The sequence below is a fragment of the Eumetopias jubatus genome, unplaced genomic scaffold (assembly GCF_037043125.1).
Source record: "Eumetopias jubatus isolate StellerSeaLion01/CBP00866 unplaced genomic scaffold, mEumJub1_p1.0 scaffold_1, whole genome shotgun sequence".
Classification (NCBI taxonomy): Eukaryota; Metazoa; Chordata; class Mammalia; order Carnivora; family Otariidae; genus Eumetopias; species Eumetopias jubatus.
The window spans coordinates 7,480,506-7,503,946 of NW_028274807.1; the positions used below are offsets into that span (position 1 = coordinate 7,480,506).

The following is a 23,441-nucleotide window of genomic DNA, read 5'->3' on the forward strand; positions in this document are numbered from 1 at the left end:
TTGAAGGGAGTCCTGAGCAGTCTCATTCTGCCTCTGTGGATTGGGAGCCTAAATTCGGTCAGACCATTTCATTCAAAGATCACACTAAAGGTCGCTGACTGCAGAATTCAAAGCAGACCAGCCCCTCGATGAACTCCTTTAAAAGACAGATGGGCAAGGATGGGCCCCGGATGCCTGGCAGTAAGGAATCCGTCTGCTTTTGAGGTCATGGAAGAACTTACACGAGGAATCCTCTTAGCGCTAGGGACGGATTCCCAGCATGTCACAAGAGCCAGTCCTTCAGGGCAGAAGCATGTAGTAGATAAAATTTATAACAGACTCTTACCTTATGTCTTTCCTGAGGATTTCTCTAGGTAATTGATTTACATATCATTCATGAAAAAATAAATGTTATCCAGGGTTTATTAGTGACAAGCACAATGTTACATTCTGGGAGCATGAGGATGAGCCAGACTTCAGAAAGCATCCTGTCTTCAGAGAGCTGGCCTCTTCATTCCACAGATGTCCAGGGAGTCCCTCCTGCGTGCCAGCCACGGAGGTACAACGCAACCAGCTCGTAGGAGCACATACACGCTTTGCCCAAAGGTCTCGATGTTTCGGTAGAGCCACCTAGAGCCGGAGACAGACTGACACACCTAAGTATTTAACCTGTTTTTTTCCATATCCGTTCATGGATCTGAGACTCATGTCTTCTAGACACAAGTTGTCACCCTTTGACCTCTGGCTCATGTCCAGGCTACACAAGACTCATTTTGAATTCGTCCAGGGGTGCCTAAGCTTGGCACCCCTGTTTCTTTGCAATGAGAAAGACTGGGGACCAGGGAGCTAAATAGCATGAGTGAGGAAGCTTCTCAAAACTGCTCCCGCTCTGACATTACCCTGTTACCGCCTTAGTACCTTCAGGCCAGTGATTATCCTCTTCTCTTACCTTGGAGGAAGGGTTTGCTGCCCGGCTCCTGGGGAACATGATGGAAAGGCTTAGCCAAAGTTCTTACTTACCTCTGTCCTGTGAGAGACTTTCCAGGCCATTTAACTGGGGACAAGACCCAGGGTCTGGAGTGAGCTAGACCACGAAGAACCCCACCCTTTACCTCTAATAAATGAATCCTTGGGAAAACAAACAGAAGTGTAGGAAAATCACAAAGGTTTTGTGAGCATGTAAAAAATAATTCCATCCATACTTTAAAAAAAAAAAAAACTATCTAAAATGGGGGTCCAGGGCTTGTTTGCTTCCTTGCTTGTTTGTTTATTTGAAGCTACCTCATAGGTGCCCCTGACTGAGTTGCAAAATCCAGGGATTGTGAGCTAGTGTTGGAGTTTTGTCAAAAGATCACAACATTGGCTAAATCCATTGGTACATCCCAATGGTCAGACCAGCTAGCTGGTTGCTTGTTGCTACATAGGGACAGTGAATCCTGGAACTGCTTCTTTTTCATATTTTAGGATACAGATTTGGAAGATATGGCCTCCCAGGTGTATGGAGAGGGAGAGCTGGGGGGTGATGTCTGGGACACCCCTCTGTGCTTCGGCCCTAGGAAAGACAGGTGGCCAGGTCAGATGCGCCTTGCATAGCTCTGATAAGGCTCTTCCTTGGGGCCGTCATCTGTGTGTGACCTGGAAGAGATCACACCTCCATATCTCCATACCAGTAAAGTATGTTTCTGAGACTCAGTTTGTATCAAAAATACCTATTTTGATAACTGCTACTGCGATTGTGAAGGGGGATACACACAAGTTAGGATATGAGCTATAAAGACTTTGAATCAGACCGAACAAGCCAGAACTATTTGCTGACAGCCAGATTCAGGGGTTTGACCTTGGAGAAGAGAGTTACTTCTCTACTTAGGTGGAGGCAGGGAGTGACCTTGAAGGAATGCACACACGGACATTTCACTGCTTTGTTCATACCTCTCCCTTCTCTTCCCAGGCTTGCTCCTATTTGCTTTGTCCAAATGTTCCTGATTCAAAATACACCCTCTTTCATGATCCCGTTGTTGAGTTAGCATTTAGATCCGTCTCTCCCCTACTCTTATAGCGCGTTAGTACATCGGCATATCATTTTACATTCTGTTTTTCGTGGTCATGGTTTTAGGGTGTCTCATGTGTTTTTTGGGTTGTATCACATTAGAACTACTAGAAGCTCTTTCTCCATCTCTCCTGTAAGTACCCTCCTTCCTTGCTGAACACATGCCTTTTGGAGCCATGGCCCCTTGAGGTCTCAGGTGACATGAAAGAGACAGGTCTGACTCATCGAAACTTGCATGCTGGTTTTTGACCTCATGATGTACTACCCCACCTGGCATCCTAGGGGCAGTTTATAGGAAAGCGCTGGTGTATGCCAACGGGGACATTCTGAAATCCTGTCTCTCCTCCTCCATCAGCATGCAATTCCCGGATCATGACACACATCTAGAATGTTCTCAAAAGAGACTGGAGGGTTGAGGCAGCAAATGCAGCCTTGACTTTCGCTTTGCTGCTGGTGATCTTCAGGGATTTCTCAGAATCTTAAGCAATTCCCCCGTTGTAGTTCACAACTTGGTGACACTGAGTGACAAGGCAATGCAGCTAATGCACATTCTCCTCCGTCAGGTGCTATGTAAAGCTATATCCCAGCTCATGGCTAAAAAGGCACTCTTTGCCCCGCCCCACCCGGCTAGACTCATCACAGCAATCTGCACAGCTAGGAGACAAAGGAATGCAAGATGTTCCCAGATTTCCATGTCTTTGATAGAGGATTTTGGAAGCCTGGAGAAAGGTCTGGAGGAAAATAGGGGAGAGTGACTTAATCACATTAGGGTTAACTCCAGAACTTCTTTCCATTGAGTAGGGGTTTATCGGTTGGTCCTAAGCAAGAGCTCTCAGTCTTTCTGCCTTTGCATCCGCATTCAGGTTCACTGACAGCAGGCAGATCTCGTCCTCTCCACCCGGCCCCCCGCCCCCAGCCCAGCCAGGGCCCTTCAGCTCAGCTTTGCAAATGTGGTGCAGATCCTGCAGAACAAGGATGAGCTTGCCTGTGGTCTAAGTTCTGGTCCATTAAAAAATAAAGTGGGCAGGTAGACATCCTGAGGGCTAGAGGATGTTCGTCTTTAAGCTTGATGAAAGCAGAATACAAAACTTGGTGGACTTAACCCTGCAGGAAGGAGAATAGAATGTACATGTTGTCTTGATTCACGGATGCCCAGGGAAGGGAGTGAGTGCGGGGGAGGAGTCTCATACAAAAACAGGAACCAGTCCCAGCTCCCAGGAGATAAATCAAGGTGTTAATGTGGAGGGACCCAACGCCAGTCCAAGTCCTTATTTTCAGTTTCGTGCTTCTTGGTCTGGATCATGGCATGAAACACACTTCTGTGGTGACCCTAAGCTGCCCCGAATGCCTTTTATGAATTTTGGTTTCTAAACACACAGCCTGTTACAGAAGAAATAGCAGACCCGATGCCAGAAAGCAGTTCTTCTCTGACACGGGACCTTCTGCCAAGTGTATGAGTTAATCACCTCGAAGATCACAGTCCAAGAGAGATGGAGAGCGTGTTGAACTGAGTGCCAAAAATGAAACATAAAATCTGTTCTTAGTAGAAGTTCTGTGTCCTACTGTTAGTAAGGGACACATAGCACATGTGCACAGAGTCAAAGTTTCTCAAGCAGCCCAGGAGGACAGCTGCTCTGCGCTAGCCATGCTGTGGGGTGCTGTGGTTGGAGGGGGCCCCGCCATGGCCTCCGGTCCTGGTGTGGCTTCATTCAGTCTTGCCCAGTGTCCTCTCCCACAGGAGGGAGGCTCAGTGCCCACAGCGCGTGAGCGGTAGCTGATAAGGAAGTATTGGACCAGAATTTCATGAACAAAAACAAAAGCCTACTTATCTTCCATGGCAATATGTTTATGAACATGTTAATCATCGTTCATATAAACATCTCAAATTCTTGGCTAAAAATCAGACTTGGTGTTGTTTAGGTCCTGACTTATTTTCAAGGGAGGATGGAACATGGTTATACATCCTAAGAAGGATTTATGAATAAAGGGTTTCAAAATATTTTTCTCTTAGTAGTTGGGTGTTTTTTTCCAGTCACATTTCATGAGTAATACTTTTATGTTTAAAGTGGGAGTGGACCAACCTGCTGACATTTGCTGTTCATTCTGTTAGCATTCTCTCTGGTAAAAAGGACCCAAATTAGAGCTCTTTGCACACTTTTATTCATTTGCACTGACACGCTCAGATAGTAGTTCTGAGATCGTTATCTGTAGGAACCCAGATTCCTGCCTAGAAATAAGTACTGGAAATTGTCTAGAACAGGCTTGCTCAAACACGGTTCAGTATGTTCCCAGGTCACCTGGGATCTGGTCAAAATGCACATTCTGATTCAGTAGCTCTGGACGGAGATTCTGCCTTTCTCACAAGCTCCCAGATGTTGCTAATATTGCTGGTCTGCAGACCACACTTTGAGATCTAGGATCTAGAACATAGTTCGGTATTGAATTGCTTTTTCATTCAGTCAACCGAAGCCCCTTGTCAAGATGTGCCTGTTGGCTCCTGAGTTCGGCTAGATGCTGTTACATTAGTCTTGCTAGTCCAGTTTTCCTTCTGAGACAATTTTCAAACTGAAACTCTGGCTGGCCATTTTTTTTTTTTTTTAAGACAAAATGCGACTAGATGAGTATCCGCGTGCAAAGGGCTCCCAGAGACTTAAGTTGAAATTCAGTTGTAAGTTGATAGCGGCTGCAGATTTAATTCCCATGTGCAATCCCAGCACCAGAAAAGTGAGAATCTGAGGAGCTGAGTGGGAAAATGGCTTATGGTCCAAACTGCAAAAATGCTGGTGGAGAAGGAGGGGTGAGCAATAGTGGAGTTTAAAAAGAAAAATTATCTTACTCAACCAAAGCTATAGAGGGTAGGATTTCAGAGACCACACTGATCGAGATGCATGTAGCCAAACAGACCAAATAAATTAAGGCAACTCTGGGTTGAATTTCACGTTGCATTTCAGTGGTATTCTCTTTGGGATCCGAAAATAGGAAGAGATGCATCTTGAGCAATGTAGTCAAACTTTCTGAAGATTGATCCACCAGAGTACCAGTCTAAAACAGGGTCAAATCATCTGTTTAAAGAGAGGCTTCAGACTCATTGTGTTGCCCTGCCCTTCGAGTGAGATTTTATAGCGATTTCTAGGTGTGCTGAAGTATCTGGCTGTGGCTTTCACTTGGCTCAGAATTACACATGGCATTGAACTGAGTCCCCATCAATCCAAGAAGACATAGTTTTGAAGTGGATCTGTAATGAGATTTTGTGTAGAAATCACTTTATGGTATGCACGGTTAGTAAGAGTATGCATGGTAATGCTCTGGAGTATATTTTTGGAAGAACCTTGAAACGACTTAGAGTCTTCATAATCGTTAATAGGACTTGTGTTGAGGATGCAGAAGTATAGTTAAGTTTGTACTGCAAAGTGCAATGAAGATTTACAAGACAAATGATAATGCATTGTAAATACAAGGAAATCATTGGCATATGCTTCAGCTCTTTTTTAAAAAAACATTTATTTGAGAGAGAGAGAGAGAGGGAGAGAAGGAGCGGGGTGAGGGACAGACCGAGAGGCAGACTCCCCACTGAGCAGGGAGCCCAATGCAGGGCTTGATCCCAGGACCCCAAGATCATGACCTGAGCTGAAGGCAGATGCTTAACCAACTGAACCACCCGGGTGCCCCTATGCTTCAGCTCCTAGGCTCATTGTTAACATGTTGAGTGGGCAATATTATTTCAGTCTTGTGATTGATTTCCTGCAGTTCTTTTAGAGAAATCCTAAATTCATTTAGAGAAAGAGAAAAAGTAGATACTTACATAGAAAAAGAACTGGACATTTAAGACCGATTTAATATAACTGGGTGAGATTATAAAGAGAAAATGAGGGGTCACGAAGAGAGGCAGCTGGCCGGTAAGGGAATAAGATGGCCATGCTCGTTTCCAAGGAAGAAAAAGAGAAAGGAACATAAGTGTCATTTGGTGGATTTAGGGGCAGACCTTGAGCAAGGATTGGTGGACTTACCAAATTTGTGAGCACTGTCCTGGATGAGTCATGAAGGTAACAAAGGGATGAATTTAGGTTGGTCGCAGGTAGAAACAGGTCAAAGTAGATTGTGAGAAACTCTTAATATGATCTTGACCTGTGATTGTAGGAAGTTTCCTTGGAAGACTCACCAAACTCTGCAAAAATCTGTCAGTGAGAGTTGTCAGCTCAATGGGTGAAAATGTTAGATCAATAGAATAAACAATACGGTAATTTCTAAGTAAAACCCAAATCTAATGGAATACAGATTGGGTATTTCTTTGGATTACTGGATTTCCACCCGCAATAGTTATTCTAATAAACACAAAAATTACAACAATCACAAAAAACAGAGATTATATCTATTATAAAATTACCTTATTGATCTTTCAGTTGATTCATTTGTCTTTGCAGATTTACCTTATGACCCACCCAGGAGATCAGCCTGGACTAGTCACGGCCACCCCACCCCCCAGTCGAAAGGTATAGTGTTGGCCCAGCTGCTTGAATCTGCATGTCACAAGGCAGTAGATAACTATTTATGGAACACATAACAATTTCTGCAGTGAATCTATGCTTTTTCAATGCATGAAGTGTTTGTTCCATTGGCAACAAAGTGCAACTGATCTTTAAAGGCAATGATTCTTTCTCTCCTGGGGTTATACCTACTTCCATACTTCCATAACAAAAAGAAACAAATGATGTAATGTATTTCAACAAGGACAAAGGCAAGTCTCAGGAGATGTCTGGGCACGGATTAAATACTGGGTGATTTCCTAACCTTGGCCATGTTTAAAAGTATCCGTAGCTTTATTTTATTTTCCTGGTGATTTCCCTTTTTCTGTTTCGTTTAGACTGTGATTCATTTTAATCTGTATCTCAAATTCTTTTTTTTTTTTTTTTTAGTTTTGGAAATAGTGCTTTATAAATTTTTAAAATAATTTAAAGTGCCCTCTTTTTTTTTGCTACAATGTCTACATTTGGTTTCATTAGAAAGGCAATTCTCTTGCCATTAAATGCAGCTTAGTATAAGAGTAAGACTGCTATGTTAATAACTAAGATAATCGACGGAATGGTAGTATAACAGCATCAAAGACCAATGGTCAAATAGAAGTCACAGCTAACTATCTTTTGCTTTTGGATTTCCAGCCGCTCAACCGTCTCCTTCCGCAGTGCCCAAAACTGAAGACCAGCGTCCTCAGCTAGGTATGTTTGAGGGAACATCTTGCTGGCCATCAAAAAAGAAGTAGATTTAGCAGCGTATTTCTGAAAATGTGTCACTTCCTAAATGAAATTAATGTGATTTTGTCTTCTTTATCATGTTTCCATATATAAAATGTGGACCAAATCATCAGTCTTTTCAATAGGGATAGCTTGAGAGTTTGCTAAAACGTTTCTGAAATCTATGCAGTAAATATGGAGAAAGCACTCTGTTGCACGCAGGCTGCTTCTTTTTGACAGATGAGATTTCATTTCACCTTCAAGCCATGTTCAGTGTGCCAGCATTTTGCCAGGTCCAATGTGGAGCGCAGTGGAGGGTGGATATTGCCAGTGTGCTGAGCAACACAGCCAACATGGCACCGGGGCCAAGAGGGGATGTACCACGTTTGCCCAATTTCTGTCCAGGTATGGAGAGAGCTGGGTGTCGGGAACCTCGAGCCAAATCTGCGTTTGGCCGCCAGCTAAGAGGCCTTTAGCAAGAAACTTCTCTCAGATTCCATGTGACATCTTATTCAGTACAGGAAGTGGTGCTAGGTGACTTCGGTGTGGGGGGTATGTGTTCAACCCTGAAATCTGGAAACACAAGTGGGTCAGCATTATGCCTCCAGTGACATCATACCAAATCATGAAGAGGTCTTTGGGATTTGACTTCTTTTCTTTTTCCTGTAGATCCTTATCAGATTCTCGGACCAACAAGTAGCCGCCTTGCAAACCCAGGTGAGATCATGCTGGTGATTTTGCTCCTAACAAAGTTACCCTTTTTGGGCCTGGCTATTTTGTAAGTTTAACTTGTATTGGTGAAGTGTAACTTGTATCGGTGAGAAATCACTTCAGCTGAACAAAGTTTAGATCTCATTGGATTATTTGCCTAGATGGAAAAAAAATGGGTCATATTATGAATTAAGACTTTAGCTTCAGCAAAGAGCAGTATCAACTAATCTAAGCTGTATCAGTTCCCTTGGGGGCTTCGACCACAGACGTTTATTGTCTCACAGTCTGGAGGCCAGAAGTCCAAAGTCAAAGTGTTAAGTGTCAGGCAGGGTTGGTTCCTTCCAAGGGCTGCGAAGGATGGATCTGTTCCAGACCTCTCTCCTTGGCTTGTAGATGGCTGTCTTCTCCCTGTGTCTCTTTACCTGTCTTCTATGTGTGTGTGTGTGTGTGTGTGTGTGTGTGTGTGTGTGTGTGTCTGTGTCCAAATTTCCTTTCATAAGGACACTAGTCATATTGGATTAGAACCTACCCTGACTTTGCTTTCACTTAATCACCTCTATAAAGACCCTATTGCCAAATAAGGTCACATTCTGAGATCCTGGAGGTTAGGATTCCAACATAGGCATTTGGGGGGGACACAGTTGAACCCATCACACAAGCCAATTAAATAATATCTTGAAAAGGAGAACCTTAATTTCCACCATAAGCCTTCAGATCTAGGATCATCGTCAATGAACGGTCTGTTTTTGAACTTGGAGGCTGGAAGAAAGTGCACGTTCTTAACTGGCGCACTTGTGACCTGTCCCTTGCCAAGGATCGTCACTTGTCATCACATTTCATTGCCCACCAAACTGTTTGATTTGTATTCCGATCAGAACCAGCTGTGCTGGCATCAGCCTCAGAAATTCACGGCATATGCTGCATATTCTCAACGGCACATTCAAACGCCAAGATGACACAGGCTTATTGCAAGGACGAGCTGGAATGTGTATTTCCTAAACACTGAGGCCAAAATCGGGCTGGAAACGGAAAAGTCTAGATTCGATCAGCATGCATCCCAACAAGGGAATCTATATTCTGAGAACATGAAATATCATCATTATTGGGTGTCTGCAGCGTTCACATTCAGTTTTAGGTAACGTTAACTAGTTCAGCAAACACCTTTTGGGCATCTGAGCAGTTAGAAGGGACTGTTCTGTTTCCTACTCTGCCCTGGAGACTGGACCAGGCGCTCGATAATTATTTGTTGAATAAATGAATGCAGGGAACAAGGAGACACCATCCTTGACCCTCAGGGACCTTACATTCTGGTGGAGAAATGAACGCAGGTGGTTCCAACCCTGTCCACTGTTCATGGAGCCACAGGCTCTGTTCTTTTCAGTGAGCATCCAACAGGCGGCCAAGGCTCCTGGGTCTCTGGTCCCCCTTCATCCCTGTGCTCACTTGTGAGTGCTCCAAAACTGTTCAAATAGAAATGATGCCCGTGTTTGGAGATGACTATTATCAGTCGTGCTTCAGGAAGACTGCTCTGGCAGCGGTATTCAGGATAGATTAGAACAAGGAAAAGGAACAGAAGCAGAAGGACTCTGGGGACGTTAGTACAATCATGTGAAATAACAAATAGCTCCCACCTTGTGTAATGCCTGGGCAGGTGCTCCTGTCTATGGTGCTGCCCCTTGAGAGCCCCGGCTGGTCATTATCTTCCTCCTACAGAAGAGGAATCAGAGGTCCAGAGACATTAGTTAACTTTCCCCGGGTCACACAGCCAATAAGAAGGGAGGCTGGATTTGAGCCCTGACTCTCTGTCGCCAAAGTCCGGTTTTATTTTCTTGCCCTAAGCTGCCCCTGAGTAAGCATGAGGGAGGAGGGAGGGCTTGGAGAATGGAGGCCAAGAGAATAGAAAGGAAGGATTTCCATTTAGTTCAAGGAGTGTTCAGGCACTGGGAAAATGTCTCGGTCCATGGCAGGTCAGCAGCTTCACACTGGGGGTGAAGACTGCACTTTGTATCACAAAGACCATCCGCCCTGGGCCTGGGGAAGGTGCCAACATCCCCCCCTGGGCCTGGGGAAGGTGCCAACATCCCCCCTGGGCCTGGGGAAGGTGCCAACATCCCCCTTCAGGGCTGGAGGATAAAGATTTGTTTTACTCCGTTTATAACGAATTAGGCCTTCTCCGTCTCTCCTTGGGTCGCATGTCAGTTGTGTTTGTGTGGCCTTCTCCCTCCAAGCCCGGAATGTCTTTTATCTTTCTGTGAATGAGAATGCCTCTTCCTGTTTGATTCAGTTTCCCCATTCTCTGATAAATAAATCCGTCATCACTTAAAATTCCTGCCTTCGCTCTTTGTACAGTGCAAAACTCGTCTTTATCATTTGAAGTGGAAAAGTGACATCATAGTGTATACATGCACAGAACAATAATGGCATCGCAGTGTCCCCATTCCAGATATTCATTCGATGTGCATTTGATGGGCTGTAGCTCTCCCGCTGAGAGCTGAGTCCCCGCACAATTATGTCATGGGTCACCTATAAGCCATGCAGCGGCTTTCTGTCCCATCAGAACGGCTGCACATTTAATGCAGCTTCTCTAACAGACGGAAAGCGTTTTCTCGGGTTGTGTCCAGTGGCTCCTTTGATGCTAACTGGAGACGCTTTAATGGTGGGTGTAAAACGTATCCAGCTTCACGCGCACCCAGAGACCCGTGTTACCGATGCCTTTGCCATTTGTTTGGAGCTGGGAGTGTCCAGTCTCACACTGGGAACCTCCCAAGCTCCAGGCCCAGGGAAGGGACACCCTGGAGAGGAGTTGGGAGTATGGAGGCGTGTGCAGAAACCCGGGCCTGGAAGCAACGGTTTGTGCTGTGATTTGGCACCCAGGCTTGGAGTCCAGGTTCCAGCCCTTGCTGACCTTGGGCAGGATAAGTCACTCTACCTCTCTGGGCTCTAATTTCCTCACCTCTACAATGGGCTGTCACATGATTGGGGAGGGGTTAAAAAAACACATGTAAAGTGTTCAGGACGGTGCCCGGCGCAGAGTAGGCTTTCAGTGGCCATCAGCCAGCCCTAAAAATACTGTCCGCAGTTCTTCACAGCCAACGGGCACGGGGTGCATGGGATGGGGTGGGGGGGCACTTGGCTTCCTATTGTCATCCTGTAGCTCTAGGTAAGGTGTGTGCCTCCCTTTAAACTCCGGTTTTCACCTCAAACAAATCATGATTTTCAGCCCAAACCTTCATGCACTGAGTCTATCCTCATAGTGACCCAGCGAGATAGTACTATTACCTTCACCCCCATTTTACAGAGGGGAGCACTGAGGCACAGAGAGCTGGGTGAGCTGCCCAAGGTCCCGTATGTGCCAGCGCCAGGACTCAGCAGAGCCCGCGATGTTTCCAAAGTGGTGCTTCCAGCCACTGTACTGCCCTGCGGTCTCCGGAGTCCTGTCTGGAGCTACACAGAGCCCGGGGCAAAGCTTTCCCCCTGGGACGCGCCTGCTGCCGGGAGCTTAACGTGATGGAGGGGCCAGGCTGTGTGCACGGGTTTCTCTGCAGCATGCCCCGCTACAGTAGAAAGTGGTCACAAAGGGCTGACACCCGTGGTGCTCACTGGGCCCCTCTCTACTTTCTTTACTGCTCTGGCCCTCTGTCAGGTGGCAGCCCAGGGGCCCCGCTCTGAGCCACAGCTGCTGAGTCATTCCCAGCTCTGCTTTTCTCTGTGCTTTACAAGCCTTTTGGATGTTTTGCCCTTTTCTGCTCAGTCGACCTTCTTTGCTACTGTTATTTCTCTTCTTTTAACTGCATTAAGAGACCACCTTTCTTCTAAAAATTAAAGGATTGCCTTCTATTTCAGGCTGCGCCCCTCCCCCCTTCATCCCTTTGGGCTCTCCTGTGGGTGGACAGCCGAGGTCTTTGTTTTTCCCACCAGTCCTGGCTTTTTGGTTAATTACCTTAGACAAAACCAGGGCAAAAGTCGAAAAGCCTTACTTATGTTTCAAAGCTGTTACCAAGAGAGGTCTAGAAAACAGATGTGAAGGGTTTTCCGGAAGGAAGGTGATGGACCAGGGGGAGGTGGTGGGGCTGCTGGAGGGCAGATCCCAAATGTAAGAGCTTCTCTTTCACTTGTTGGCTTGGCCAGTGAGCAACCCAGACCCCTCTTAGGCTTCCTAAACCTTAGGTATCCTTTTTTGGATTCCCTGTTGTATGTTCTAAAATGCATCTTTATCATGCAGTAAATGTTACTGTTTTTAACTGCTTTGAAATTTGTGGCCACAAGGATTTCAGTTAACATACCATTGGCCGAGTTCTCAGCAGCCATGGTGCATCCTTGACAATTCTTGCACAGTGAGAAAACCTGCCCTAGACTGCGAATACAACGGATTTTGTTATGAATATTAAATTTAACAGTGAATGAGCTTGACGTCATGTTGCATTTTGTAACATTTACTTAAACAGGAACTGATTTTCCATTTTTGCTTCTGTGCTTGGGTTTGGAAGCCGATGAATTTTGTTATAGATCTCTGATTCCCATAGACCCTTGAAATGCTCTGAGGCCTGAGCCCTGTGTCTTAAAGGCTGCTGGGTAAAATGGTCTGATAAGAAATTGCTCATCTTTGAATTTCCAGCCATGAATTTAGGTCCCTGACTTTCTTTTTTTTTTTTTTAAAGATTTTATTTATTTATTTGAGAGAGAGAGAGAGAATGAGAGCTAGAGAGCACGAGAGGGAAGAGGGTCAGAGGGAGAAGCAGACTCCCTGCCGAGCAGGGAGCCCGATGTGGGACTCGATCCCGGGACTCCAGGATCATGACCTGAGCCGAAGGCAGTCACTTAACCAACGGAGCCACCCAGGCGCCCAGGTCCCTGACTTTCTAGTTCTTTAGGAGCAGGAGAGATAGGAACCACTTTTGTCCATTGGTTCTCTCCTATACATGTTTACAAAGGAAATGGGCAAGGGACAGATTCTTAAGAGCAATGTTGAGGTCTGAATAAATACCAAGTATTTTTCTGGCTATTTAGGAAGGTCTGTGTATTTATGCAAAATCTGTAGAATTAATCTCTCTGTGGGAGGAGGTTGACAGTGAATATTTATTTTCGGACAACTGTATGTGTTTGTATTGAAACATACATTGGAATGTTAAATAAAAAATCCATGTTTTTCCCTATTCCCAGGTCCGATATGGAATTTTTTTCAAGTAGTAATCCTTTGGTTACAATATATATACTAAAACCATATGGTTTTCTCATACCATTCTTTGTATTTTTTTTAAATGCATATTAATGAGATGTTGGGGGCAATAGAACTTGATTGGGAACAGTTTGAATATGTGGTTCAGAAAAAGCATAGGCTTCCATTGAGATGAACGACAAGCTGTTAATATATTTCAAATGTGTTGCGAGACTGAAAATGATAATTTTCCATAACACATTCAGAAAAGGCTGACCTTTCTCATGATGCTGTTGTATGGATGAATTCACAAACATATCCATTTCCATGTAGCCAGTGTGGAAACAGGGACTTACGAGTTGGACAGTTTATATAGGGAGCTAGGGAGGAGGGAGGATTTAGGAAAAAAAACAAATTTATAATGGATTTTTACATGACATCAGTTCCCTGAAGGGTTGCCAGTTAAAGGTGCTCTAATCATTTTATCACATCTATTGATATTTACTGATCGTGTAATAAAAGTAATTCTTTTTGGTATAAGCCCGAGGTAATGCTGTAGCTGGAGTTTGGGAGGAAAGACGTGCCTCTTATTTGCTTGCAAAGCTTCTAAAATCTGTTCAGCACATCTTAGCTTCTCCTGGTGCTCAATACTGCTGTCGATATCTGCATGCTTCGCTCCTGTGGGGAGCCGTAAATCATCTTAAAGTAGTGTAACATGGTGGCTAGAATGACGTGCCTGGATTTTTCTCGGAATTTAATAAAACCTAAAAGCCACATCCACGCATCTCCAGTGCGATCAAAAAAAAAATTCTGACTGTGCACGCACGGCTAAATAAGATCTCAGACAAAGCTGGAGTCTCGTTGGTTCCCCAAAAATCCTTGCAGCCACACACCGTTCTTCTTCTGGAAACTCTTCTGAACACAATTGGCATTGCAATGTAGGGGCAACACGTGGATTTCCGTTACGATGCAGTTGCCTAAGTACTGGAAATAGGTGATCTGGTTTGAAAAAGAGCCAACTTTTTTCTAAACTTCCTCATTCTGAGTGGGTTAATTCTGTTCTAGGAAAAGTTTTGACAGAATTGCTTTCTGGGTGCCAGCAAAATGTTATGTTAGAAATAACGGTGTTTACTTCCATTCTCTATGTTTTTCCATAAACTTTTAGAAGTTCATTTCCTAAATCTGACTTTTATTATTTTACTTGACCTTGCCAATATAAATGGTATTAAGTCATTATTGCCATCAACATAATGGCACTTTCTGCCTCACAAAATAGGAAAAATAAACCCTTTCGCCCCTGAAACATAAAATGGACTTGGCTGGTCTTCTAAGGAAGTCAGAAATGGATGGGACCAACCTAAACGTGGCCCCATAGGAATTCTTTGCATTCCATAAAGGACTTGGATCTGTGGATCCACCTGATAGTCACCAAGGGTCCGCGCCTCGGGTCAGGTTCCCTAGACACAGAGCTTGCGGTAAGGATGTACCTGTGCAAAAACAATCAGTGAAGTATATGTTTCTGTGAGAGAGGCGGTGACGAAGCAGAAAAGGGCAGGGGTCAAGCTATGGGGGCTGGTGGCCTTAGCCGGAACCTTGCCATGGTCTGATCCTGCAAGGAGCTCCGGAGTAGGAACAGCATCACAGTATTGGCCCCTCCCTGGGGCAAGGAGATGAGCCTCTGGTCCACGGTGTCAGTCCCTCGGGCCGTGGGCTGCCTGGGGTGGGTGAAGCAGCTCCTCCTCATCCAAGGGCAGTTTTCTGAAGAAGAGGGAGGGGGGCTGCGGGACGAGAGCTGTGGTCACCCCCAGCAGCTGAGGGATGGGTGCACGGGCCGGGTTAAGGGGATTCACGTGGAACACCACTAGCATCCACTTCTGTCACTGAAGAAACAAAGCCTTTAGCGCAGAGCCTGTTCTCATGGGTGTCCCGTTTCCTTTTCCCGCCTCCCTAGGGAGTGGACAGATCCAGCTTTGGCAGTTTCTCCTGGAGCTCCTGTCAGATAGCTCAAACTCCAACTGCATCACCTGGGAAGGGACCAATGGGGAATTCAAGATGACCGATCCTGATGAGGTTGCCCGGCGCTGGGGAGAACGGAAAAGCAAACCCAATATGAACTACGATAAACTCAGCCGTGCCCTCCGTTACTATTATGACAAAAATATCATGACCAAAGTCCACGGGAAGCGCTATGCCTACAAGTTTGACTTCCACGGGATCGCCCAGGCCCTGCAGCCCCACCCTCCAGAATCATCTCTGTACAAGTACCCCTCGGACCTCCCTTACATGGGCTCCTATCACGCCCACCCACAGAAGATGAACTTTGTGGCCCCCCACCCTCCGGCCCTCCCTGTGACATCGTCCAGTTTTTTCGCCGCCCCAAACCCCTACTGGAATTCGCCAACTGGAGGTATATACCCCAACACTAGGCTTCCCGCCAGCCATATGCCTTCTCATCTGGGCACTTACTACTAGAGCCGGGAGGGAGGCCTTTCCCAACAGCATATGACCACCAAGAAATTGCTACAAACTCTATTGGAGAACGTGAATCAAAAGTGCCTCAAGAGGAATGAAATCGCCTGACTGGCTCTAGGGGGAGGAATCCAGGGGAGCAATCCAAAGACTCTTAGTGGGAGGGAATGACTAAAGTATTACTACAGGAATGAGGATGCTACAAATGTAATGTATATGGACATATCATGTAAAAGACATTGTAAGTAGAAGCATGACATCACAAGGACAAAGTGCCAAAGAAAGTGTTCTTAAGAAGGGTCCAAACTTCTGAGGAGAGTTCGGGGTCCTGCTAATGCCAAGGGGGGAGGAGAGTAAAGTGCTAGTGGTAACGCAGTCTTGACCTAACGTACCATCAAATGTCATTTTAAGGAAAACTACCTGTATTTAAAAATAGAAACATATCAAAAATTAAAAAAAAAAAAAGAGAGAGAGACTGCGGCCCATGGACCAACGGCCACGTGGAACTCAGCGGCACTTGCTGTTTTTGGGTGAAATCAGATTCTTTCCATTGAGTGGAGAGCCACCGGCTCTCACAGGCTGTGAAGACGACCCAAGGCTGCCAACTTACTCCTTGACAGTATTGTGGGAACTGTGAACCCGGCGGGGCGGTGGGGCTGAGAACGTGTGCGGACAGTGAGCGTGTGGGGGTAGGCGGAGGGCTGGGGGCGCTAGAAGAGCAGGGAGCACAGGCTGAGGGGACCGCGGGGCTGGGAGAGACCCTTGTCGAGCAGTAGAGACTGGACTGAGGACAGTACGGAGACTTGGGGAAACGAGCGGAGGAGACGTGTGGGTTAATCGGTCAGTGTTCTACCAAACACAGTGTTAAGAAGAAGAGCACCGCGCAGCGGAGAGAGGGGGAAGTAGGAGAATTCAGAAACAAAGATATGCATCTCTCTTTTTTGTTTGTTTGTTTGTTTGTCAAAAGAAAATTTTAACTGGAATTGTCTGATATTTAAAAGAAACATTCGGGACCTCGTGAGGTGGGGGCTCTGGTCCCCACAGGGTCAGGTGAGAGGTAGCCTTCTTGGTAGCTGCCATCCAAAACCACCTAGGCATTTGGGTTGAGCAGAGGCTCCGGTTTCCCTTCGAGTCGCGAACGCTGTGCGTTTGTCAGAATGAAGTATACAAGTCAATGTTTGTTTGTTTTTTTTCTTTTTATATAATAATTATATAACTTATGCATTTATACACTACGAGTTGATCTCGGCCAGCCAAAGATACACGACAAAAGAGACAATCAATGAGAGAATGTGGCCTTGAATTTTAACTCTGTATGCTTAATGTTTACAATATGAAGTTATTAGTTCTTAGGATGCAGAATGTATGTAATAAAACAAGCTTGGCCTAGCATGGCAAATCAGATTTACGCAGGAGTCTGCATTTGCACCTTTTTTTTTTTTTTTTTAGCGACTAAAGTTGCCCAACAGAAACGTGTGCTGAGCTTTTGGGTTTTGTGCTAGACTTTTGTTTTGTCCAGGAACTCATGCAAGTGAGAGCCAAGCAAATGGGGTATTTGGTGTCCAAATGGCGCTAGCCTCTCCAGGTCCTTCTTGCTCACTTTCTCTTATTCCTAGCTTCTTCTGGAGCAGAAGGACCAAAGGTTTCACACTGGAACCTCTGTATTTGTGCCCAGAATGGAAAGGGGCCTCTAAAGCCGAGGTTGTGACAAATTCCATATAAGCGCCTGGTCACAGAATCACCCTTAATTCCTGCTGTGATCATAATACATTTGTTGAACGGCAAACAAGCTCTTAATGCAAACTGTATTCTTGTTCGTGAATAAAGCGTCATGGAGAGCCACAATTTCTCACTCTAAAGAAACAAGGGACAGCTTCTAAATTTGCCATGTGCCTTCCCTTTCAGAGGACCTCGCCAGGTCTTCCCGCACCAGGATGACCTGGGTGTCGTGGTTGGGGACTTACCGGCCCTGAGCCTGACACGTCACCAGACACTGTGTCTATGATCTCAAGTCGATTTCCCTTGATATCTTTTCTCTTCCGTGTGTCACAAATGCCTCCAACCTTGGCCAAGGTGAAGGCAGTTTGAGCGGTGGGATACAAAGCAAGTGAGAGACAGCGACATCGAACAACTTCTTAGCCTGAGTCAGTTTCTGAATTGGCCCATTTCATAGCTGTTTTGGGGCTTGTTTTGCACTTTGTAATCCTTTTGCTATGATTAAATCAAGTTGCCAAACCTCTGTGCTATGGATATTTTGGCAGTGGTCTTTAAAGTCAGTATGATCCGATTACCAAAGCTTCAGACACTCTGCATTACTTGGATTAAAAGAAGTCCAACCATCAGTCATTTTGCAGCAGCTTGGGAAGGGTCCATAAAGTGCCTGTATCTCCTTAGGGAGAGAAGAAATAAAAGCATAAAAGTTGGCAGTTGGGGTGACCCAAACCTTTCTAATGGAAAAGATCAGTCATCTTTATTTTGGAATGCAAAGTCAAGGACACCTACATTCTGCATATAAATACGAGTTTACTGGGATAATCACTCAATTCCACTCGTCCAAGATTATATTATGAGCAAAATAATAAAAATAAGACCTGATTACCATATTCAACTTTAGCAGATGTTTTCAGTTAGGTTCTCCAACACGCCCCTCCCCAAACCAGATTATTAGCAAGCTTTATGACAAGCGTGAGCCACTGAGATAATTTTGGATAACATGATAATGCTCTGTTCTCACAAATAAGTAATGCTTAAATTACATCTCAAAATAACATTAGCTATCTGCTCCTGCCTTAATCTAACTCCAGAGCACACTTCAGTTCATATTCGTAATTGAATATGAACCTTTTCTCTCTCTGCTTCTCCCATCTCTTGGTTTGCCCTCACGTACACTCCCTGTCCCTGCATAGTATCGCTTACTCCTGGCGAGAGATCGGTCCACTCTTGTCTTCAGTGGTCTTTGGGGCTTTGTCATTAGTGGAATCCCCGCAATAGCTTTGTGGGCACTTTGTGGCATCCCTGCTCTTTTCATGTCTCAGGCAAGACTTCATTTTTGCTCCCGGTCTGATGCCTTTAACAAGTCTTGGAAGGTCCATGGTGAAGAAAGACGTCTGTCAGGACTGATGCGTTCAAGGAGTGGCTGCCCCTCCCAAGCACCTGTCTGTGTCGCTGCAGCACCTGTCACCTGGGAACAAGGGCCTAGAGGGGCCTTGCCTTGGATGGCGGGCGCAGCAGAGACTGCTGATGCTCTGGAGCTAGGAGCTGATAGCAAACAGGGAAAACACGGATGTCCCGCAGGCCCCCAAATGGACCTTTACCTGTGGACACAACATGACTTTATTTATCAGTGGTTCTCAAAGTGAGGTCCCAGGGCCAGCAGCATCAACCTCACTTGGGAACTTCTGTTAGACATGCAGATTCCCAGGCCCCGGCCCAGACCTCCTGAATCCGAAACTCTGTGCACGGGGCCCCGCCACGGGTTCTGGCAAGCCCTCCGGGTGATTCTGATGCATGCTGAGGTCTGAGAACCACTGCAACGGAGGGAAAGAGAATTTGTGTCTCCGTGTGTTGATGTTCAGTGGGAAATCTCAGTCCCAAATAGGTTTTCTTGTGGCTACATGAAAATCCACCATCGGGGAAGCCAGTTGACTCTGGACATGTCGTCCTGAGTTACGGGCCCTCTGAGCCTCTCTCCTCCCTACTGTTAACTCGTCCCCATGTGTATTAGTTGTCTATTGCCCAGGAACACAGGACCATGAACTCAGCAGTTGGAAGCAATGCACATCTATTATCTCACACCTTCTGTGGGTCAGGGGTCCAGGCATAAGGTAACTGGGCCCTCTGCTCAGGGTCTCACCAGGCTGAAACCTGGTGTTTCAGATAGGACGGTGTCAGATAGGAGTCAGGACGGTGATCTCATCTGAGGCTGGGGTCCTCTTCCTAGATCACTTGTCGTTGGCAGAACTCAGGTCCTTGCAATTATAGGACTGAGGTCCATTTCCTTACTGGCTGTCACTCTCAACTCTCCGAGACCATGGAGAGTCCTCGCCACATGGCCTTCTCCACAGCAAGGCAGTTTCTTCTTCAAGGCCAGCAGGAGACTCTCTTTCATGTTGAATCTCTCGGACAGTTTTTAAAGGTTCACCTGATTAGACCAGGCCCACCCAGAATAACCTCCTTTTTAAAATTAACCCAAACTTACTTCATTAGAGGCTTTAATTACATCTGAAACAGTCCTTTTGTCATAGAATATAACCTAATCGTCGGAGTGACAACCCATCATATTCACAGGTCCTGCTCACACTCCAGTAGGGAGGGTTAGGAAGGGCATGCACACAAGGGGATGGGAATCTTGGGGGCCAAATTAGAATTCTGCCTACACACCATGGATATATGACCTGTCTTTTAGCTTGTTCTAAGCACCTCTGGTCAATCAAACCTCCCTAAAATTGCCTCCCTAAAAACCACCCTAAAATTGCCCGGTAGATCAGCCACAACTCAGTAGCCTTGCCTATTTGAAGCCATGTACTCTGTTGCTCCCTTTCTCACTGGCGATGTGGCCTCTTTCAGCCTGTCTGATGGTCTTTATCTGACCAATCTGGAAAACTTTACGTTGAAACCGTAAGGGCTAATGCTAACTGCTCGACAATATTTACATATTCTTTTGATGCTATCTAAAAAGCAGCCCAAGTTATTTCTGCATAGAAGGAACTATGCATATTTTTCTAACCTGTCATTTTTATTTTAAACTAATTTTATACAGCAAAATAGCTTCATTCATTTTCTCATTAAAGTTTTTCACAAAGTAGTATTCTGTCGAGGCAAGCCATGGTATTATTTGATTCTGATTTGTGCCAGAACATGTTGAATTACAGACTTATGGAGGAAGCAAGTGAAATGTAAGGACTTTATGAAAAAAAGAACTAGAGGAGTTTTTCATGTTCCATAGACACAGCATTTTTCCTGAAGAAAATAATACCAAAATGGTAGCCAAATTTCATTCTGGGAGGACTTCATAAAATGATTTTGAGATTTTACAAGGTCATGACCGGCTGAATGAACATGGCCAAAGAATACTCATTAAAAGATCAACACTCATCTGGAAGCAAGTTTCCACAGACAGATTCCAGGCCTCTGCCCTTGACCTTACTTATCCACACCTTGCTAGGATGAGGACATCGAAGGTACACTGAAGACAAGCCCGATAGGTTTTTTGATAAATAGGTTACATGAGGACAATAGGTTATATGATGAATGCAGGATCCCAAATAGCAGGCTGAAGGAACAGAGCAAGTTTAACAAACTTGCGGGAACTCAATGATGTTAGGACCTGCACTGTGTCAAAAACACCTGGGATCAGAAGCACATGTCAAAAGAAGCGTACGGTTTTGTTGATACACAGAATAGCCAACATGTAATGAGCTAAGGGGCAGACACCATACGAAGTACTTCAGATGCATTATTTCAAGACTCCTTCCAATTGCCCTGGTGCTACAAATTAAAAGTAAAATTGCGGACACCCAGATTTGACAATTTGCTTTGCTTACCCAAGATAAGAGGAATGAACTGATACTTGTCCCTATACTACCTGACTCCCAAACCTCTACTCTTAATCTGTTTTTCCTCATGACTGCCTAAACTTAGGTCCATTTTCTAAAATGGATTATAAAAGAGGAGTTATTTATTCCATTTTGAACTGGTTCCAATATCATTTCTGGACATACACTTGACAAGGGACATAGGTCAGCTAGGGCAAGTCCAGTGGGGAGAACGAAGGGAATGAAGGGATGCAAGACTAGCCATGGAGGAATGACTGAAGGCACGGTTCAGTGGCTCTCATGGGAGTAGGGTTACATTTATGGTCCATCCATCCAGGACCCAGCATGGTGCATGGCGATATTAAGCTGCCAGTAAATGTCTTCAGCCATGTGCACAAGTGAACAGCCAGAAGGGTAATGTCTGGACTCAGCGGGGATGCCCATTGGCCAAACTCAAGGAAGAACTCTTGCACAGAGAAGCTGCATATGGAACAGCCAACCTTAGCCCAGGAATTCCTGGATGTGGATGTGCTTACTAGGGACCACGTGACTATTTACCAGATGTTCAGCAGCACTTGGTAAGTGGACCACTTGGCTGCTTAGGACTTTTTCACTTCTACGCAATTCGGGTTCTGCAAAATAATTAAATGTCATATATGCACGTATATAGATCAGAAAAGAGGGTCTGAGATGCAGGACAGCTTAGCAGCCTCACTCTTGAACAGTCTCAGTTCTAAGGTATGAGCACATTTGGGAATTAGACATCATATAGATATGAGAATCCTCCCAGATTCACTGGCAGTGTGGCTCTGTGTCTTCAGGTTGACTCGAGCCCACTCTGCTTGGAGGTTAAAACACATCCTATCTGTCGGGGACCGCAGGCTAGGGGAATGGCCAGAAGCGGCCCTTGGTGGGACTGCTGAACTCTCCCTCCACGTTTCCTCACTGGGAAGGAAGACCGGCCTCCTACAGCACTTTTTCATAAAGGCACGCACCGTGGTGGGGTTTGTTGGTCACAGCCTGCTCAGCATTAGACATGGCGCGGCTAAAAGCATGTCAGGCTGTCCCTGGGAGCTTCAACCCAGCTCCAGATGAACCGTTTCCACCTCCCAGCAGGCATCCGAGGCTGGCAGCCAAGGCTGGTTGCCTCTCAAGAGCCTAAGGAAGGGGTAGGGGCGGAAGTTAAACTGCGAGAAAGAATTCGGGGTAGAAGTTATGAAGCCATAAAGTCTCCGGACTGGAAGGCAAGGATCTTCCAAGAAATCAGTGGAAGGTAGGGAGGGGAGGAAATGACCGGCCTTCTTTAGAGAAGACACGCCAAGCAAGAAAAATCCACTTCTGGTCAGGGCAGGTCCTGCCTCTTCCTGTGGGAGAGAGCGGAAGGGCGGGGCAGAGCGAGAGTAAAGGAGGGCTCCGCTCCCCCGCCCACCGCCGGAAACATGTATAGTGGAGAATAATTGTTCCCGTTTAACAGTGGAACCATTCTCAGCTTGGTCAATAGGACAGTTCTCCTTAGAAGAAATCCCTGCTCTCCTCTAGGCTCCAGGCCCCCAACAAGGGGCTTGAACTCAGAACCCTGAGATCAAGATCTGAGGTGAGATTAAGAGTCGGAGGCTGAACTGACTGAGCCACCCAGGCGCCCCTCCTATTTTGTGACTTGACATTGGGTGCACGTCTGTGCTTCTCCTTTGTGCTCCTCTGGCCCAGAGCATCTGGAAGTGGGATTATGTAGCAATCCCTGGGTTTTAAACCAACGCTGTCCAGTCCATGCTTACAGCTAAAGTGCTCTATTCCGATGAAGAAGAAGACACTAATGCCTTCTATGGCATTTGCTCAGTTAAAGCTGAGCGCTTGTTAATATCTTTTATTCAGTTTCACATGGCTGTGAAGCAGGAGAAAGGGGATTTGAATGAGGGTCTGTCTGACTCAAGAGCTTCTGTGCTGAGCTGTTCTGCCTCTCAGAGAAAACTGAATTAAGAGGAAGACTCATAGGACGGACAGCCATCCTAGGATGGGCAGACAAATGATTATTCGTGCGACGGTGGGAAGGCAGGTGAAGGAGGGAAAAACTAGTAGGAGGGGAAGATAGGTGGAGGGAGGCCGAACCGTGAACATGTGACGTTCATGTGTGTGTGTGCTGCCGGGGGTGACCACGGCCAGCAGGAGACTGAGCTGTGATTATTGCTGGAGACTTCATGACAAACCCACACGAAAGGACCCTGTTCTTCCTATGGAGTGTCACACAAATCACGTAAGTAAGTGATGCAAAATCAAGCCAAATGAGTCCAGGCCTCTCGGGGGTGGGGAGGTTTTTGATG

General features: G+C 45.8%; 1 protein-coding gene across 3 annotated transcripts in view; it reads left to right on the top strand.

Moving 5' to 3' along the window:
• Positions 1-17,896, top strand: part of ERG (ETS transcription factor ERG) — a 104,742-nt gene extending 86,846 nt beyond the window's left edge. For all 3 annotated transcript variants that reach the window (XM_028095382.2, XM_028095383.2, XM_028095384.1), the window contains 4 exons: positions 6,448-6,516; positions 7,183-7,239; positions 7,924-7,971; positions 15,072-17,896. In XM_028095382.2, coding sequence (XP_027951183.1) covers positions 6,448-6,516; positions 7,183-7,239; positions 7,924-7,971; positions 15,072-15,592 — 695 coding nt within the window. In that variant the 3' untranslated portion in view covers positions 15,593-17,896. The remainder of the gene's footprint in view (positions 1-6,447; positions 6,517-7,182; positions 7,240-7,923; positions 7,972-15,071) is intronic.
• The last annotated feature ends 5,545 nt before the right edge of the window (positions 17,897-23,441 follow it).